A 20,642-nucleotide genomic window follows, 5' to 3' on the forward strand; every position below is an offset into this window, starting at 1 on the left:
GGCCCGTCGCCCTTGACAACACGACGCAAGGTCACGGAGGTCCCGCCCCCAGGCCGGACTGTTCCGCGCGCCCCTCGGGAGCCCGGGACGGCCGCCGGCGCAGGCAGCGCACTGGGCACCCCGCGCCGCCCGTGACGTCATTACGCGGCGCCAGAGGAAAACGTGGGTCCCGGCGCGCTCCGCTGCACGGTGCGCTGGGTTGGACGGACATGGCGCGTGAGCTGCGGACTCTGCTGCTGTGGGGACGCCGCCTGCGTGCGCCGGCGCTGGCGGCCACGCCGGGAGGTGAGGGCAACCGGGCCGGCGGGCGGGGCGGGAGGCACGGCGGCTCCGAGGCCGTCTCGCCCTCCGTGGGAGGCGCGAGGACGGCACCCCTCGCGCGGCATGGGAGACTGAGATTTGTTCGCCCAGCGCTTGGAGTTGGGTTCCACCTGGCTCAGCGGCTCTCCGGGCTGCGCGGCGCCCCCGGACTGTGCGGCGCCCCCAGGCGTTAACGCCTTTGAGCCCGGCCTGTGTGGCTACAGCAGGGGCTTCTCCTTGTGCCGGGCGAGGCGGGGGGCCCTTGGGTTCCTCGTTCGGGAGCCGAAGGCAGTTTCGGGAGTGAAATCCGAGGGCGAGTGGATGCTGGGAACGGACTTCCCCAGCGCGGTCACTTTTCTTCCTCCCGCGTCCTACCTTTATGCACGGGGAATGCGTTAACGACTTGCTCCCTCGTCCAGTCGATACCCGAGTGCCACTCCGCCCTTCACGGCACACGGCGGCGAACCGAACCGAGGCCTGGCACCCGGGCCCTCGCGCAGCCGCGGGGCTGGAGTTGTTGGCCGCCTTTCCCGAGGGCCTGGGCCTGGAGGTGCTGAAATGAAGGACGACCAGCGTCTCTGCTCCTCGCTCGGACGTAACCACGGTGAACGTGTTGGCTTTCCTTCCAGGCCCTGCACCACTGCACACATATAAATAGACATGTCTAATCATTTTTACGTTAAAAGGTCTAAACCATATATATACATTGTGCTACAGAATTTAAAAAAATGTTTTGGTTGGTTTGAGAGAGAGAGAGAGAAATATCAATGGGAGAGAAGCATTCATTGGCTGCCTCCTGCACGCCCCCCACTGGGGATCGAGCCAGCAACTTTTGGGTGCATGGGAGGACGCCCAACCAAACCACCCTGGCCAGGGCTACAGAATTTTTGTTCTAAAGCTCCCAGCATGGCTTACACATATTTTTGTAAGTATGCACGGTCTCCGACCTTCCAATATTAAGGACGAATTATCGTTTACTTAATATTATCCTATTAATGGACATTATTAACATTATTTCCAGGATTTTCCCCCCTGTGTTTCTGTTGTTATTACACTGCTGTGTAGAATTGGCACTATTTAAAGCTTTGTGCATATGTATGGTATTTCTTTAGAATCACAGGATTAGAGTTTTAGAATTGATGATTCAGAGCCTGTGCAAATTTGAAATGTTGGCTGATAATTGCCAAATTGTTGTCCATAAAGGCTTACTAGTAATCATTTTGTATTCCCATTAGCAGGAAATGAGCCTGCCTATAACAAGGTATCTTCTCCAACACCAGACATTACATCTTTCCAAATCAGTGGGTTATTTCTTATCTAATTTACACTTGCATGGATACTAGTGAGCAAGAATGTCTTCATTTGTGTATCTTCTATGAATCTCCTTTTCCTGTCTTTCACAACTTCTTCTGTTACCCGAGTTTTAAGTTTTGGTGTAGTCTGTTTAACCATGACTTTTAAAAATAACATGCACTAGCATATGAGCCAACTGTAAGTTTTATCAATATTGCTTGTATCCAACGTTTTTCCTTTTTTCAGATGTATTTCCTGTTTAATCAGAGTATATCCTTGTGTTAGTTTTGCAGAATAAAGTCTGTAGGTTGTAAGTTTTCTAAGCCCCACCTTGTCTAAAAGGATTTTTATTTTGTCCTCATACTTGGATATCAGTTTGTCTGTGTATTGCATTCCAAGTCAAAATAATTTTCCTTCACAGTGATGATACTGCTTTATTGTCTTCTAGCGCCATTGTTACAGATGAGCAGTCATATCAATTTGATTCCTGTTGGTTTAGTAGTTACGTGTGTGTGTGTGTGTTTCCCTGACTCCTCCCCTCCCCCTTTCTCTGGAGTTTAAGATTTTTTTTCTCTTTATTGTTTATGTTTTAAGATGTTCCACCTGTGTTAGTAATTTATTCCTTGTATCATGTAGTGTCACCTCCATTTTGAAGATCAGTCAGTTTTCAGCACAGCCAAATTTTGTTCTGTTTTTTAATCTCTTTTAATAATCTGTGGCCTCTCCTGCAACTACTATTGCAGTGGTTCGGGCATTCTTTTGCTTGAATCTACAATACAGATTTTGTTCTTGGAAGCCTTCTGTATTGTAGACGCCCTGACATTGTCACCTGTGTGGGTAAATGTGAAGGTATAGTTGTTTGATGAGTAAATTTAGCCAAGAAAATCTCTTAAATAATGGGAAGAAAAGAATATGGTTATAAGAGAATTTGCCTATACAGAAAATTCAGAATTCTCCTGTATTTTTTCCTCTTTTCCTGAGAAAGTTGCCAAATTTTAGCATGCATTTGGTTTTACATCTAGGACTGACCTCATGTCAACATTATCCCAATGCTTCTCACTCTTAGAATATCTCTGAGGTGTGGAATAGAGTCTCATCTTGTGGGCTTTTTGTTTTTCATTTTTGCTCATTAACTAGTTTATCAACAACTATATTTTGAATGCCTTCTGAGATGTCAAAGATGTTAGCCTGCTGACAAGGTCATAGGTTAGTGGGAGCACGTGGCTTCCAGGCAGTGTACACAATGGAGGCACGTGTGGCCATGGTTGACTGTTTGACTAAGTTTTACAGAATAGAGGACATATGGGCCAAGTCTTGAAAATATCAGGTGCAGGGAAAGGAAGTGCCTCTGAATAATTTGGTTTGACAAGAAGCTAGGAGTATGTGGGAATGAGGGTGAATGAGGCTAAAAAATTATGTTCTTTCTTGTTTGTGTGATGTAAACTTGTGGGAAGGGATCACAATAGTCACAGTGCCAGACTTGGGCCTGTATTTGGAGAACCCAACTGCAATCACTGAAGTCCACACACCTGATTTACTACACTTTCAGGACCAGGTGGCTGATTACAGATAATGTCCTTCCCCTGTGAACCTTCAGTTGCCTGGTAGTTGGGAACTAACAGTATTACAACCAACAATTAAATTCCTTCCCAGTGAAATGTACATTCATTCTGGGGAGTAGGGACATCAAAACCTGGGTTATCTGGTGTTGGGGAGTGAGTTTCTCCTTGGCCCTGCTCAGTGCAGTAATTGTGGGAGTACTTACTCCTGATCCTGCTCTACTACACCAGCTGTTGGGTCTGAGTCTCTCTGACAGGGGCTGGACTTCCTTGGATGCTGTGTATGGGATGGAGAAGATATAAGGAGTTGTAGGCATATAAGAGAGTCTTTATTGCAGCCCAAGTAACCATTGCTACTAAGGAGCCATTAGACAAAGCAGTCTAGTAAAGCAGTCCTTGCTAATACAGTAGCAAACACAGGAGCCATCCTAGCAAAAACAGCCAACACCGGCTGGTCAGTAATACATCTTCCCCACAACACAGCCCCATACTGGCTGGTCAGTAACATACTTTAGACTAACTTAGACAAAAGTGACTTCTTGCCAAAATAGAGACATCAGTCTTTTGGGTTATATAGAAGGGTACTCCTGTGCAGTGTATAGACTGTTGCATCCTTGCTTTTGCACCTGTGTATAGTAAACTAGCCTTGTACACTCTGATTAGGATCCCTGCGCTCAGAGTGACCTTGAACATCTGGTGTACTGGAAAATGAAATGTTGATACTAAAATACTCATCTGTTATTCTGCTTATTTATTCATTCCTTGGTTGATTCTTGTATGTGCCCTGACCAGGGATTGAACCTACAGCCTTGGTGTATCGGGACGATGTTCTAACCAACTGAGCTACCTGGCCAGGGCCTGAATGTTAAATTTTTTTTTTTAATGTCCCTTTTAACAGTGTCTTCTATTTTCACTGTGGTAGTTGCATGGGTTTCCATTTCTTTTCTTTTTTTTAATCCTCACCTGAGGATATTTTTCCATTGATTTTTAAATATATTTTATTGATTTTTTACAGAGAGGAAGGGAGAGGGATAGAGAGTTAGAAACATCAATGAGAGAGAAACATGGATCAGCTGCCTCCCGCACACCCACTACTGGGGATGTGCCTGCAGCCAAGGTACATGACCTTGACTGGAATCAAACCTGGGACCCTTGAGTCCTCAGGCTGACGCTCTATCCACTGAGCCAAACCGGTTAGGGCTCCATTGATTTTTAGAGAGAGAGGAAGGGGGAGGGAGGGAGGGAGGGAGGATGAGAGAGAGAAAAAAAGCTCTATGTGAGAGAGAAACATCAGTCGGTTGTCTCCTGCATGCACCCTGACCAGGTATCAAACCCACAACCCAGGTATGTGCCCTGACCAGGAATGGAACCCCCAACTTTTGGTATAAGGGACAGTGCTCCAACTAACTAAGCCACCCGGCCATTGCTGAACATTAGTTTCTTACTATTTCAATCACATTTCTTGGTTATATGGCTGCTAAATAATAGCCATGCTTTTAAAATTAGTTACACCCATGACTCAGCTACATCTATTCAATTTTAACTGATCTATGGGCATTTACCTGGTTAAAAAGCAGGTGGAGATGAGCCCCTCCCCCAATAGACACTGGCTCTCCAAGCCATAACTTTCATGGTCTGTAATTCTTAGTGGCTTTAGTAGAAATAACTAGCCATACCAGTCTCCCTTTCCCTCTCTTCCTCTCCCTTCCTAAAATTAATAAAAATAAAAAAGCAGAAGATTGTATAGCAATACTATTAAGAACAAATAGTGGGGGGCGGGGGGAGAATAGAAAGGTTGAAGTCTTTTAGTGGAACTGGACTTATTAGGTAGCTGATGTGGCACCATGAGAGAGAAATGAATAAAGTGTATTACCATTATTGTATTTCTCACACATTGATATTCTAGCATTTACAGGGAATGGAGCAACTGAGTGGATTTTTCATGAAGCTTTTAAAGTATAAAACATTTCATTTTAACCATTATGATTAGAAGTCTTTCTAAAACACTTAATCATTAAATAGACTATAACTGAACTTTTCTTTGATGTTTCCAGGATCAATATTATGAATGTTAATGTACAATCCCCTGTGGTAATACACAGGCCCTCTGGGATGTGAGGACTCTTGAAACTGCAGTCTTGACCATTTCTGTCTTTTTAACCTTCTCCTTTCCCATTTAACTGGACAGGCTTCCCTGGGGCTATGTTCACTCCTCTCCCAGTTTTCAGATATTGGTTGGCAAACTAATGATAAAACTTGTTAGTGGCATTTTTTTTTTAAAGCAAGAGAAGGATTTTGAGTGGGGACAAGGATAGTCTTGTATGAATAAAGTTGGGGTGTGGATTTTATGTCATATACTAGAGGCTTGGTGCACGGAAATTGTGCACTGGGTGGGGGGAGGGGTCCCTTAGCCAATCCTGTGCCCTCTAGTTGTCTGGGACCTCTTGGGAGATGTCTGCTTCCCGTGGCGATTGGGCCTAAGCCGGCAGTCAGACATCCCCCCCTCTCTCTCAGTCCGGGGCTCTTGCAGTCCAGGACCCTCGCTCCTTACCATCTGCCTGCAGTGGAGGTGGGAGAGGCTCCCGCCACCACTGCTGCACTTGCCAGCCATGAGCCCGGCTTTTGGCTGAGTGGTGTGCCCCCCAACCCCTGTCCCCCCCAGTGGGAGCGCATTGACCACCATGGGGCAGCTTCTGTGTTGAGCGTCTGCCCCCCTGGTGGTCAGTGCATGTCATAGTGACTGGTCATCCCACCGTTTGGTCAATTTGCATATTAGGGTTTTATTATATAGGATATATATTTTAAGAGAAGTTTATTAATTTCTAGAGAGAGAGAGAGGAAGGGAGATGGAGAGAGAGAAACATCGATGTGAGAGAGCAATATCACTTGGCTGCCTTCTGCACGCCCCCTACGGGGTATCAAGCCTGGAACCCAGGCATGTGCCCCTGACCAGGAATCAAATTAGCAACTTCCTGGTGCATGGATTATTCTCAACCAACTGAGCTACACTGGTCAGGACTATGATATTTTTAAAAATATATTTTTATTGATTTCAAAGAGGGAGAGAGAGATAGAAACATCAATGATGAGAGAATCATTGATCGGCTGCCTTCTGCATGCTCCCTACTGGGGATTGAGCTCGCAACCTGGGCATGTGCCCTGACTGGGAATCGAACCCTGACCTCCTGGTTCATAGGTTGACAACCACTGAACCACTTCTGCCAGGCTATGTCCTATATTTTGACCATTTGAGGTTACCCCTCTTTGTTACTTGTTTTGTTTTGTTTCTTTGTATTCAAGGAGTTGATATTTCTTGATAGAGTGTAAGTATAGCTTAGTAGAAAATTAGAACAAGTCCTGAAACATAATATAGTTTAAGAAATAGTAAAAAATGTCTGAGTATACCAGTAGTAAGAACTTAGACATTTTTGAGAGAATACAAATCTTTATTTGATACATAAGTGGAAAGTGAAGAACTTTCTGTCTAGAGTGTTGATATTCTTTTTTAAAATTTTTACTATTTTATTTTAATATATATTGTTGAAAGTATTACAGATGTCCCTGTCCTTCCCCCCCACCCATTGACCCCCTGCACCCCACACCCATCCAATTCTTACTGAAGTAATTGCTGAACTTAAGAAACAAAATGTTGGGGGAAATTTTAGATGCGAATAAATAGTTAACCTGTGGTATGCAGTGAAAATTGAAAGAATAATGAAACTCTCCAAGCCGACTTACTGAAAATCAGAGTATTGCATGCTTACAAGCATAAAATATAGTAAAATAATAGTAAAATAATTGGAGGTGTTCTGGGGAAAAAAAGCTCAAGTCTATATTCTAAAATACTACAGTTTTTCTAATATAGTATTTATACTTTGTGGCAGAGCATTAATTCTGCTTTTCACTGATCTGGAAGTACCTTCAGTTTACAGAATTTTAAATTTAAAAAGTAAACTTATTTTAAAAATATATTTTACAGAGCCTTAATCTTTAAACTTAGAAATATGTTGGCGGAAATTAGATTAGTGAATTCAAACTTTTGGTCATGAACTCCCTGTAAGAAATGCATTCACATCATAACCTGCTGTACAAGTAAATGTATACTATACAAATATGCGTACATACTTAGCTGAAAGTTTTGTAAGTAACATTATTATGCTGTGCATTCTTATACTACTTTCATTTCATTAAAAATATTCTCGTTTAATCAGCTGAATTGATTTCATATTCAGTGGGTCATCAATCTTAACCTGTGGTCTGTGAAACACTTTATATGGCTGTAACTTCTGAGAAAATAACCATGTTTATCAAGGCCCTGCTCTGATTAGCATTATTTTGGGGGCGGGGGGAAGGACATGAGACAGTCAAAGGTTTGACCTACTGGAACTTCTACATAGTGTAGCAATGTCCGTTCATTATCACAAACATCTGTGGTGCCTACTGTGTGTCTGACACTGCTCTGGTGGGTGCTGTGGGATGCCCTGGGGACAAAACGGAAACATCCTGACCCTCGGCACTGAGATGGAATGGGGTTGGATGCAGACAAGTGAATGCTGCGTGAACGTTATGTGAAGTTGTATGAAGAAACCAAAGCAGAAGGGGTTCCCACTAGGAACAGGGTGGTCAGGGAAGGTCTCCGTGGAAGGTGGCATTTAAGCAAAGCCTGGAAGGAGGTGAAGGTGTCCGGGAAGAGCATTTCAAGCAGAGAGAGGAGCCCGTGTCAGGATCCCAGCTGGCATAGTGCAGGGACAGCATGGAGGCCAGTGCCAGTGCCGAGGCCGCCTTTGAGAGGAGTTAAGTAGGGTAGTGTGCCATGTTCTTCCAAGTGTCTCTGACTTCACAGATGGAGATTTGGGCACCGTAAGACTAGATTGATTGATTGATTGATTGATTGAATTGATTTGATTTTTAGAGAGAGAGAGCGAAAAAGAGACAGACATCAATGTGAGAGTGAAATATTCATTTGTTGCCTCCTGCATGCACCGCGACCAGGCACCAGACCTGCAACCTGAGTATGTGATCTGACTGGGAATCAAACCCACAACCTTTTGGTGTACGGGACAGTGCTCCAACCAACTGAGCCACACTGGCCAGGGCAAGACTAGTATTAAGTTAAAGTTAAAGCTAACTTTATAGGAGTTTTTTGAGAAAAATACTTTCTGTGTTTTTGTTATGTTTTTGTATGTTTTGTTTTTTTTTTCTTTTAGGGAGAGAGAGGAAGGAAGAGGGAGAGTGAGAGAAACATCAGTGAGAGAAAACCTTCGATCAGCTGCCTCCTGCACCCCCGGCACCCCCCCCCCCCCCCCCAGGAGATCGAGCCCCGTAACCCAGGCATGTGCCCTGACCAGAAATCAAATCGGCGACCTCTTGGTGCTGGGACAATGCTCAACCAACTGAGCCATACCAGCAGGGCTTCTTTCTTTTTTTCAAATTTTATTTATTTCAGACAGGAAGGGAAAGGGAGAGAGAGAAACATCAATGATGAGAGAGAATCGTGGATCAGCTGCCTCCTGCACGCCCCCCACTGGGGATCAAGCCTGCAATTTGGGCATGTGCCCTGGCCGGGAATTGAACTGTGACCTCCTGGTTCATAGGTTGACACTCAACCACTGAACCACGCTGGCTGGGCCAGCAGGGCTTCTTATACTTTCTTGGGGTTTGTTTCACATTGATGCACAGAGCGCTAGTATTCCACTGTGTGAGCACCTCTCCTGATGGACATTTAGGTTGTTTCCAAGCTTTTTGGGGAGGCTGGCGGGGGGAGTGGGGAGACACAGCATGTTTTATTTGTAAAATCACCTCCACATAATAATTATAGACAGATACCATAAGAGAATATGCCACTTTGCTAAAAAAAGAATACTTTTTAACAACATATGAAGCATTAGGTACTATCCCAACCCATCTAGAAGTTACTCTAGATGGCCTCTCAGAAGGTGGTATAGAAAAGTTCCAAAATCTATAATGATTGGTTTAAGAACTAAATTTAAGATGCTAAACAACAGACTTATCAAGATTGCCACACACACACACAAAAAACAAACAAAAAGATTGCCACAGAATAACCTAGAACACAGCCACATTTGTACTCATAGACTAAAGAATGAGGCCTTTTAAATAGAAGTGACTGATGGAATGGCTTCATTGAGGGGATCGGAAGTATGGAACCCCAGGCAATCCAAATAGGCAAGTATGGGTTAAGTTCCAGGAAAGATCTGAATCGGCAGAGGGAAGGTCTTTTTCGGACTTTGTAAGACTGTTGTCAGTGGTGCTTCAAGTGGTATCTAAAGAGGATGAGCTGGGAACAAAACAAATTAAAGGAATTTTTCCAGTGACTGCTTTGTGTATGATGGTACAGTGGAGAGCTAAATAAAAAAATCACTCCATAGGAGGAATCTCACACTTTGGGACAAGGTAATTCAACTCCTATCCCTTCTCAGTTATATTGGTTAGAGGACAACCAGTTCGCAGAGACACTGCGTCAGAATGCAGAAAGAAGAGTCAGTTCAGCCACAGCCCAGAACATAGAAGTACATCCTACAGATACTGACTCTTGCTTAGAAAATGCCAAAATCCAGCACTGCCAGTAGTTTTGCACACATTCATCAGTGCTAGCATAACAGTATTTTAAAATCTTTGTCAGTCTACCTTATTTTAAAATGCATTCCTTTAGTTATGAATGTGGTAAAATGTTTTTTTCTATGATTCAAAGCTTTTATGTCCGTTTTTTTGGTATGGATTGCCCTTTTACTCTTGTGCTGTTGGCCTTTTTCTTATAAATGTATGAGTGATCTTGCTCTATTAAGGAAACTGGCCCCCTGCCATGTGTTTCAGATTTTTTCCCCAGTGTGTTTGCATATTAACATAATTTTTTTGGTACTTTGGTTATTGTTAGTTTTTTAATTTTAAAACATTTAAAAATTTTTAATTGAGCTGTAACTGACATATAACATTATATTAGTTTCAGATATATAACAATGATTCAGTGTTTGTATATATTACAGAATGATCACAGTAAGTTTAGTTAACATCCATCACCTCACATAGTTACATTTTTTCTCTGTGATTTCTTATAATGAGAACTTTTAAAATACATTACTTTTTTTTTTTTTTTTTTTTTTTTTTTTCAGTTGATCAGCAGCCTAGCCAGGATCTCCAGCCAAGTTCTGGTCTGGATCTCCAGAGAGGTTCTGCTGTTTATTGTCTTGTTACATCCGTATTTATACCAGTTGATTTTAATCCTGTCAATTTCTATTACAAAGGTTGGGGCGTTTCTTATCTCCATTCCAGGGAGTAAAGATTATGTAGCTTAAGCATGATTGTTTGTAGTTAAAGTGATTAACTACCCACCTGGCACTTAGTTAAGGAGTTTCATCCCCTCCCAACTTCAGGGAAAAATCCCTACCTGGGGAAACAACCTTTCTCGGAGAGGTGACCTTGGTTAAAACACACAGCGCTAAGGGGAGCAAACGTAAAATACATTACATTTTTATGTGGCCCATAAATTTATGGTTCTTGGGTTATTACGTATTTTTAAAAATATTTTTTTGTTGATTTTTAGAGAGAGAGGAAGGGAGAAGGATAGAGATAAAAACACAGATTGGCTACATCTTGCGTGCCTCCTATTGGGGATTGAGCCCGCAACCCAGGCATGTGCTCTTACTAGGAATCAAACCAGCAACTTCTTGGTTCAGAGGTCAACGCTCAACCACCGAGCCATACCGGCAGGGAGGGTTATGTGCCTTGTTTAGAAAGAATTTCCTTACCTTAAGTCATTAAAGAAAAAAATCTCTAAGATGAGCAACATTATTAGCTGATAGGGAGGAAAATGCAAATCAAAACCACAGTGAGACATCACTTCACATCCACTCAGGTGGCTATAATAAAAAAACATAAGCCCCGGCCGGTGTGGCTTAGTTGGTTGAATGTTGTGCACTGAAAGGTTGACATTTTAATTCCGGGTCAGGGCACGTGTTTGGGTTGAGAGCTCAATTCCGAGTAGGGGGTTGTGCAGGAGGTGACCATTTGATGTTTCTCCCTTTCCCTCTCTCAAAGTCAATAAAAATATTTTTAAAAAGCCCCAAAATATAGGCAATAACCAGTGTTGGTTGAAGATGTGGAGAAGTTGGAACCCTCATGCACTGCTGGCAAGAATGTAAAATGGTGTAGCACTTAGAAAACAGTCTGGCAGTCCCTTAGACAGTTAAACATACAGTTTCCTTTGACCCACTGCTTCTATTTCTAGGTATATACCCAAGAGAATTTAAAAGGTATGTTCACACAGAAACTTGTACATATTTATAGCAGCATTGTTCATAGTAGCCAAAAAAAAAAAAGTGGAAACAACCCAGTTTGTCCATCAACTGATGAATGGAAAAACATCATGTGGTCTATTCATATAATGGACCATTATTCAGCTATTAAAAGGAATAGGGTATGCTAAGTGGTACAATGTGGATGCACCTTGAAAACATGTTAAGTGAAAAGAGCCAGACACAAAAGACCTTGTACAGTATGATTTCATTTATGTGAAACATCCAGAACAGGTAAATCCATAGAGAGAAAAAGTAGTTGCCAGGAGCTGTGGCCAGGGGGGAGATACAGGGAGAATGGGTATGGGGTTACTTCCTGGGGTGATTTAAAATGTTCTGATAAAAAATTAGATATTGGTGATGGTTATACAACTTTATAAATATACTAAAAACCATTGATTGTACACTGTAGGTCAATTGTATCTCAAAGCTATTTTTCAAATATCTTGTTTTAGTCTAGTACTTCTAGCTTCTTTTATTTTAAGTCATTCTGGAATTCATTTTGATTTAATAAGTGAGAGAGGAAATTAATTTTAATACTGTAGCTTTAAAGTAATGTGCTTTAATATTTAATAATAGTATTGCCTCACATTTTCCAAAAATTTCTTGGCTATTTATACACACTTATTTTTCCTTATGAATTTAGGAATTAGTTTGAATAGCTCAAGAAAAATCTTGTTTGAGGTTTCATTGGGATTATGTTAAAAATATAAACTAATTAAGAGATTGACATCTTTAAATATTTACTTTTCCTATTCCAGGACATTTCCCCGAGCTTTCTATATTCCTTTGTAAATGTGTTTTATGTGTCTAGTAAGTTTTTTAGTGTGTTTTGTAATTAGGTAATATTTTCTTTTGTTTTTTGCTTATATATATTTTTATTGATTTCAGGGAGGGGGGGAGAGATAGAAACATCAGTGATGAGGGAGAATCATTGGTTGACTGTCTCCTGCATGCCCCCTGACTGGGAATCGAACTGAGACCTCCTGGGTCTTAGATCAATGCTCAACCTCTGAGCCATGCTGGTTGGGCCATTTGTTCTTCTTTTGTGGGGTGGGGAGAGGGAGAACCAAATTACTTTATTTGAAGGAATGTTATAAATGAAAGACAGAAGTGGATTATTTGGTACAAGTTATAGAAAAAGTAAAGGTAACTCCAACATGCACATACTGCTTTGGTAACCTGGGAAGTCACCCCTGTGGCTGCAGAAGCCTTCCTAAGGCTTAGCTCTCATCGCTGTATCACAGAGTGTGCTTGTCAAGAGACACTGTGCCAGTTTCAGGGGCCCCCAACCAAGGTGGTTACATAGTCACCCAATTCTTTGATAGATTTCGCCTCATTCAGGTAGTGAATCTCAATGAAGCCACACAAATGAGGGTCATTTTTAAAAAAATATATTCTTATTGATTTCAGGGAGGAAGGGAAAGGGAGAGAGAGAGAAACATCAATGATGAGATGTTCATGCCCCCTACTGGGGATCTAGCCTGAAACCCAGGCATGTGCCCTTGACCAGAATCAAACCTGGGACCCTTCAGTCTGCAGGCTGACACTCTACCCACTGAGCCACACCACCTAGGACATATTTGTACTTCTTAACCCCTTCACCTTTTTCACCCATCCCCTTAACCTCCCCTCTTCAAAATGTCTTCTGTATCTATGAGTGTTTCTGTTCTACTTGTTCATTTCTGTTCTTTAGATTCCAAATATAAGTGAAATCATATGGTATTTGTCTGTCATTTCTTTCAACACAATACCCACTGTCCATCCATGTTGCAGATGGCAAGATTTCATTCTTTTTTGTGGCTGAGGGGTCCCGGACTGCGAGAGCACCGGGCCTCTAGTTGTAAATAATGCTGCAATGGATGCCTATGTCTTTTCAATTTAGTGTTTTGGGCTTTTTCGGATAAATAACCAGAAGTGAAATTGCTGGGTCCTTCTTTGTCTCTTGTTACAGCCTTTGTTTTAAAGTCTATTTTGTCTGATGTAAGTACAGTGGGGCCTTGACTTACGAGTTTAATTCGTTCCGTGATGGAGCTCGTAACTCAAATTACTCGTATGTCAAATCTTAAAGTGAACGAGTGAGACACGTGATGCTGGGCTGATGTTGTGGCGTTCACTGTGATATTCGCTGCGCCAACTAGCGGTGGGGTATCTGAAGCTGGCTCGTAACCCGAATTTTAGCTCGCAACTCAAAGCAAAAAATCGGCCGAGAGACGGCTCGTATCTCGAAAAACTCGTTGGTCGGGACACTCGTAAGTCAAGGCCCCACTGTATTGCTACCCCAGCTTTTTGTTTGTTTTCATTTTCATGAACTATCTTTTTCCATCCCTTTACTCTCAGTCTGTGTGTGTCTTTCAATCTCAAGTGAGTCTCTTGTAGACAGCATATATGGGTCTTGTTTTGTTATCCATTCAGCCTCTATGTGTCTTTTTTAAAAAATATATTTTATTGATTTTTTTACAGAGAGGAAGGGAGTGAGATAGAGAGTTAGAAACATCGATGAGAGAGAAACATTGATCAGCCGCCTCCTGCACACCTCCCACTGGGGATGTGCCTGCAACCAAGGTACATGCCCTTGACCGGAATCGAACTTGGGACCCTTCAGTCTGCAGGCCGACACTCCATCCACTGAGCCAAACCGGTTATGGCCTCTATGTGTCTTTTGATTGGAACATTTAATCCATTTGCATTTAAAGTAATTATTGATAGATATATATTTATTGCTCTTCTAGTCATATTTTTTATCTTTTTTCTTCTCCTAACAGAAGGCCCTTTAACATTTTTTTAAATAGTGGTTTGGTGGTGATGAGTTCCTTTTTGTTTCAGAAGCTCTTTATATGTCATTCGATTTAAACGATAGCTTTGCTGGGTAGAGTAATCCCTCATCACTTTGAATACATATTTTTGCCAATCCCTTCTGGTCTGAAAAGTTTCTGTTGAGAAATCATCTGAAGTCTTATGGGAGTGCCCTTGTAGGTAGGTAACTGCCTGCTTTTCTCTTGCTGTTTTTAAGATTCTCTCTTTGTCTTTAACCTTTGGCATTTTAATTATGGTGTGTCTTGGTGTGGGCTCTTTGGGTTCATCTTGTTTGGCATTCTCTGCACTTCCTGTACTTGTATGTCTATTTCCTTCACCAAGTTGGGGAAGTTTCCTGTCATTTTTTTCACATAAATTTTTAATTTCTCGCTCGCTCTCTCCCAGCACTTCCGTGTTGCAAATGTGGGTATGCTTGAAGTTTTCCCATAGGCTCCATATACTATCCTCATTTTTTCAGATTCCTTTTTCTTTTTGCTTTTCTGATTGGATATTTTCTGCTTCCTTACCTTCCAAATCAGTATTTTGATCCTCTGCTTCATCTATTCCACTGTTGATTCCCTATAATGTACTCCCTTAATGTATTTTTCTTTTTTTAAAAAATATATTTTATTGATTTTTTACAGAGAGGAAGGGAGAGAGATAGAGAGTCAGAAACATCAATGAGAGAGAAACATCGACCAGCTGCCTCCTGCACATCTCCTATTGGAGATGTGCCCGCAACCCAGGTACATGCCCTTGACCGGAATCGAACCCGGGACCCTTCAGTCCGCAGGCCGACACTCTATCCACTGAGCCAAACCGGTTTCGGCTCCCTTAATGTATTTTTCATTTCTGACTGATTCTCTTTTGTTTTCTCTTTTTGTTGAAGTTCTTACTAAGTTCATCTATTCTTTCCCTAAGTTCATTGAACATCCTTATAACCAGTGTTTTGAACTCTGCATCCGGTAGATTGTCTCCATTTTGTTTTGTTCGTTTTCTGGATTTTTTTTCCATTTCTTCATTTGGGACATGTTTCTTTGTCTCCTCATTTTGGCTGCCTCCCAGTGTTTGTGTCTATGTATTGGATAGAGCTGCTACATCTCGCAGTCTTGGTAGCGTGGCCTTATGTAGGAGGTGTCCTATCGGGCCCAGTGATGCAGTCTGGGTGGGCTCTAGGTGTGACTCCCAGCCCCACCCTGTGTGGGCTGTGTGCACCTTCCTGTTGTAGTTGAGCCTTGATTGCTGTTGGCACGTCAGTGGTAGGGATTGACCCCCAGATCATGAGGACTGGCTATGACCACTGTGAAGGATCAGCTATGCAGGGGCCGATCCACAGAGCATCCACAGAGCAGGACTTCAGTGGGGCTCTGGTGACTGCTGAGTTTTCCCCTTGAGTGTGTCGCTTTGGGGAGTTGGTTGGATGGTGCTTTGAGGTGGTCTGAAGCTGTCCACTGGGTGTGCTGACTCTGGGGCCACTCTGGAGGTGCAGGCCAAAGTCAGATGCCACCTGTGCCTTGCCTGTGGTCACCCAGCATGAGTACAAAGTGATATAGGCTGTTACTGGTGCTGGGCTAGGAGGTGCCCAGGAAGACCAAGCTGCGAACAAAGGCCAGATGCCACTAGTGCTGGGCTTGGGGCTACTTAGTGAGAGGTACGGGCCACTCTGGGGCCTGGTGCTGCTTGCTGGAGAGATTTTAAAGCACGCAGACAGGCCCTTTGTATGGAAAAGACACTGGACAAGGCCCGAAAGTTGGGTGGGGCAGGGTCTCGGAATTACCAGGTTGGGTGAACAGTGTTAGCCAGGTTGATGGAGACTCAAAGATGGCCTCTGCCAGCACTTCTGTCTGGGAGAAAGCTACCTCTCTGGCCCTGATGTCAGACAATTCCCGGTGCCTTTCAAGCTGCTGCCTCAGTGCGGGAGCTCAGAGTGAGTGAGCCCAAGTAATAGTGCGCAGACCCTTCAGAGGAACACCTGGGACTCAGCAGCCCCTCCATCTCACTCAGCCACAATCTTCATTGTTGTTTTTTTTTCTTTTTGGTTAATCCTCACCCAAAGATATTTTTTCCATTGATTTTTATTATTTGTTTATCTTTAAAAATATGTTTTTATTGATTTCAGAGAGGAAGGGAGAGGGAGAGAGAGATAGAAACATCAATGATGAGAGAGAATCATTGATCGGCTGCCTCCTATACACCCTACACTGGGGATTGAGCCCAAAACCCAGATATGTGCCCTGACTGGGAATTGAACCGTAACCTCCTGGTTCATAGGTCGATGCTCAACCACAGAGCCACTCTGGCTGGGCTCCATTGATTTTTAGAGAGAGTGGAAGGAAGGGGGAGAGACAGAGAGAGAATGCTGTGTGAGAGAGAGACACACATCAATTGGTTGCCTCTCTCACTGTATTTATATAAACCCTTGCCCTAACCAGTTTGGCTCAGTGGATAGAGCATCGGTTTGTGGAGTGAAGGGTCCCAGGTTCGATTCTGGTCAAGGACATGTACCTTGGTTGCAGGCACATCTCCAGTAGGGGGTGTGCAGGAGGCAGCTGATCGATATTTCTCTCTCATGGATGTTTCCAACTCTCTATCCCTCTCCCTTCCTCTCTGTAAAATATCAATTTAAAAAAATAAAATATATATAAACACTTGATTCCCCGGACCAGGGCTGGGATCAAGCCTGCAACTGAGGTACGTTCTCTTCATTGGAATCAGCCCTGGGACCCTTCAGTCCACAGGTTGATGCTCTGTCCATTGAGCCAAATTGACCAGCGCTCCATTGGTTTTTACAGCTAGAAGTTATGGGGACTTCTCTTCCTGGCACTGGAACCCTGGTATGGGTCTGGGACCCCTCTCTCCTTAGGGGCCACCTCTGCAGCCCAGGTATCTTGATTTTTATCTGACCAGGTGGGTTTAGGACCAGCCCATTTCACATCTACACCCTTCCTACCAGTCTTGGTGTAGCTTCTTTATATCCTTAATTATAGGGCTTCTGTTCAGCTAGGTTTCACATGCTTCTGCATAATGGTTCTGTAGTTTAGTTGTAATTTTGATGTGGTTGTGGGAGGATTCGAGTCCCACATTTACCTGTGCTGCCATCTTGAGGGGAACTTGTCTGTAATTTTTATAGATAGCTTATTTTGTAAATAGGTTATTGTTACACTTAGCACAAAATTCAAAAAACACAAAGGTGTGTGCAAAGTAAAGCACATCTCACTGCTACCCTCAGACACCAGTTCCCCTCTGGTGGTAATCCTCTTAGCCAGTTTTTTGGGTGTTCTCTCACAGAGAGATTCTTATTTTATGAGAATAACTTATGTGTATATGTACACACACATAGTGTATTTAAGCACCAAGGTAGCAAATGCAAACCACTGTTCTGGACCAGGGTTTTTATTTTTTGATTTTTTAAATTGAATTTTAGAGAGGAAGAGAGAAGGAGAGAGAGAGAGAGAAAAAAAAACATTAACATGAAAGCAAAACATCAGTCTGCTGCCTCCTGCACACACCACAACCGGGGTTCAAACCCCCCAACCCAGGCATGTGCCCTGACTGGGAATTGAGCAACTTTCAATGCTCGGGACCTTGCCCTGCCACTTGAAGCACACCGGCCAGGGCCAGGTTTTTTTTCTTTAATATGTTTTAGAGATAGTTCAGCATCAGAACACTTCACACACAGTTGCCTCATTTTTCTGTGTTACAGAGTACTCCATTTCATATATGTAACTAATTTACTAATCTCTCTCTATATAAAAGCCTGATATGCAAAGTGTCCTCTTGGGAGTTTGACCGACTGGAAGTTCAATCACTTGCTATGACTTGCACTGACCACCAGGGGGCAGTGCAGAATGAAGGGAGGTCCCAGCAGGCAGCTGGGGAAGGGAGGCCCCTGCCGGCAGCAGGCCGGTGTTAGGGACCTTGCCTGTGCACGAATTGGGTCTCTAGTAAATTAATAAATGACCCTCAACTGGTTACTAACTCCTGACCCCTGAGGGACTCCTACACTGGATCTTCCTCTGGTGTGTCTGTAGGCCTTCATGTGACCCTGACATTGACAGTCGGTGGGAAGGCACTCTTTTGTGACAGCCACTTTTTTTGTTTGTTTGTTTTTTGGGTTTTGTTTGTTGTTTTTGAGCCACATTTTTTTTAATATATGTTTTATTGATTTTTTACAGCGAGGAAGGGAGAGGGATAGAGAGTTAGAAACATCGATGAGAGAGAAACATTGATTAGCTGCCTCCTGCACACCCCCTACTGGGGATGTGCCTGCAACCAAGGTACATGCCCTTGACCGGAATCGAACCTGGGACCCTTCAGTCCCCAGGCCTATGCTCTATCCAGTGAGCCAAACCGGCTAGGGCAAGCCACATTTTTTTAGAGTTTAATTATTGTTTTGAATAATTAAGTACTTATTTGATTAGAAATGGTATCCATTGAGAAGTCTTGCTCCAGCCTCAAGTCTCCCTCTCTTCTATTCCCTCCCCACTTTCATAGGTCATCAGTTATGTCCTGTCAAGTGTTTATATGAATACAGAAAAGTATAGATATACATTCTATAAGAATATACATTTTTCTGTATTCTGTTCTTCATTTAATAGTTCTTGGAGAGTGTGCTGTATCACACATAGTGAGTTTCTTCATTGATGTATTTTTTTGTGATTTTTTATTATTAATTAAATCTTTATTGTTCAGATTATTAATTACATTTGTTCCTCTTTTTCCCCCCCATAACTCCCCTCCACCCAGTTCCCACCCCACCCTCCTCCCTCACTCCCCACCCACTTTCCTCATCCATAGGTGCACGATTTTTGTCCAGTCTCTTCCCGCATCCCCTTCACCCACCCCCCCCCCCAAGAATAGTCAGTCCACTCCCTTTCTATGCCCCTGATTCTATTATAATCACCAGTTCATTCTCTTCATTGGATTATTCACTTGATTTTCAGATTCACTTGTTGATAGATGTGTATTTGTTGTTCATAATTTGTATCTTTACCTTTTTCTTCTTCTTCCTCTTCTTAAAGGATACCTTTCAGCATTTCATATAATACTGGTTTGGTGGTGATGAACTCCTTTAGCTTTTCCTTATCTGTGAAGCTCTTTATCTGACCTTCAATTCTGAATGATAGCTTTGCTGGATAAAGTAATCTTGGTTGTAGATTCTTGGCATTCATCACTTTGAATATTTCTTGCCACTCCCTTCTGGCCTGCAAAGTTTCTGTTGAGAAGTCAGCTGACAGTCGTATGGGTACTCCCTTGTAGGTAACTGACTGTCATTCTCTTGCTGCTTTTAAGATTCTCTCTTTGTCTTTTGCTCTTGGCATTTTAATTATGATGTGTCTTGGTGTGGTCCTCTTTGGCTTCCTTTTGTTTGGGGTTCTCTGCGCTTCCTGGACTTGTAAGTCTATTTCTTTCAGCAGGTAGGGGAAGTTTTCTGTCATTATTTCTTCAAATAGATTTTCAATATCTTGCTCTCTCTCTTCTTCTGGCACCCCTATAATTCTGATGTTGGTACGCTTGAAGTTGTCCCAGAGGCTCCTTACACTATCTTCATATTTTCGGATTCTTTTTTCTTTTTTTTTTTTTTAAATATATTTTATTGATTTTTCACAGAGAGGAAGGGAGAGAGATAGAGAGTTAGAAACATTGATGAGAGAGAAACATCGATCAGCTGCCCCCTGCACATCCCTCACTGGGGATGTGCCCACAACCCAGGTACATGCCCTTGACCGGAATCGAACCTGGGACCTTTCAGTCCGCAGGCTGACGCTCTATCCACTGAGCCAAACCGGTCTTGGCCTTTTTTCATTTTGCTTTTCCGGTTGGGTGTTTTTTGCTTCTTCATATTTCAAATCTTTGACTTGATTCTTGCGATCCTCTAGCCTGCTGTTGGGAGTCTGTATAATATTCTTTATTTCAGTCAGTGTATGCTTAATTTTTAGTTGGTCCTTTATCACAACCTTGAGGGTCTCATTAGATTTCTTGTAGGTCTCATTAAGTTTATCGGCAGTTTCTAGAAAATTCTTGAAAAACTTTAAAAGTGTGGTTTTGAACTCTATATCCAGTAGTTTGCTTTCCTCCATTTCTGTCATTTGTGTCCTTTTTCTTTGTCTCTACATTTTTTATGCTTCCCTGTGTTGATAAAGTGGTTTTCTGTGCTAAGTGCCCTCTAGGGCCCAGTGGCTCAGCCTCCCCAATTACCTGAGGAGTACACTCTTGGTGCACCCGCTTGTGGTCTTTGTGCACAGTCTTGTTGTAGTTAAGCCTTGATGGTTGTAGGTATCACTGGGAGGAATTGACCTTTAGGCCAATTGGCTGTGAGAATCAGCTGTGTCTGCAATGGGAGAACTTCTGTGCTGGAGACACCCCTCCGGGGAAAGACTTG

The 20,642-nt window shown here is 42.8% G+C and overlaps 1 protein-coding gene across 2 annotated transcripts in view; it reads left to right on the forward strand.

Annotated features, from left to right (window-relative positions):
- Positions 1-136: 136 nt before the first annotated feature.
- The window catches only part of TRAP1 (TNF receptor associated protein 1), a 67,078-nt gene continuing 46,572 nt past the window's right edge, over positions 137-20,642 (forward strand). The window contains exon 1 of one of the 2 annotated variants that reach the window (XM_036309783.1): positions 137-285. In XM_036309783.1, the coding sequence (XP_036165676.1) occupies positions 210-285 (76 nt within the window). In that variant the 5' untranslated portion in view covers positions 137-209. The remainder of the gene's footprint in view (positions 286-20,642) is intronic. The other variant, XM_036309785.1, reaches the window with a different exon arrangement.

Source organism: Myotis myotis, unplaced genomic scaffold, assembly GCF_014108235.1.
Source record: "Myotis myotis isolate mMyoMyo1 unplaced genomic scaffold, mMyoMyo1.p scaffold_m19_p_5, whole genome shotgun sequence".
In the NCBI taxonomy this organism is placed as follows: Eukaryota; Metazoa; Chordata; class Mammalia; order Chiroptera; family Vespertilionidae; genus Myotis; species Myotis myotis.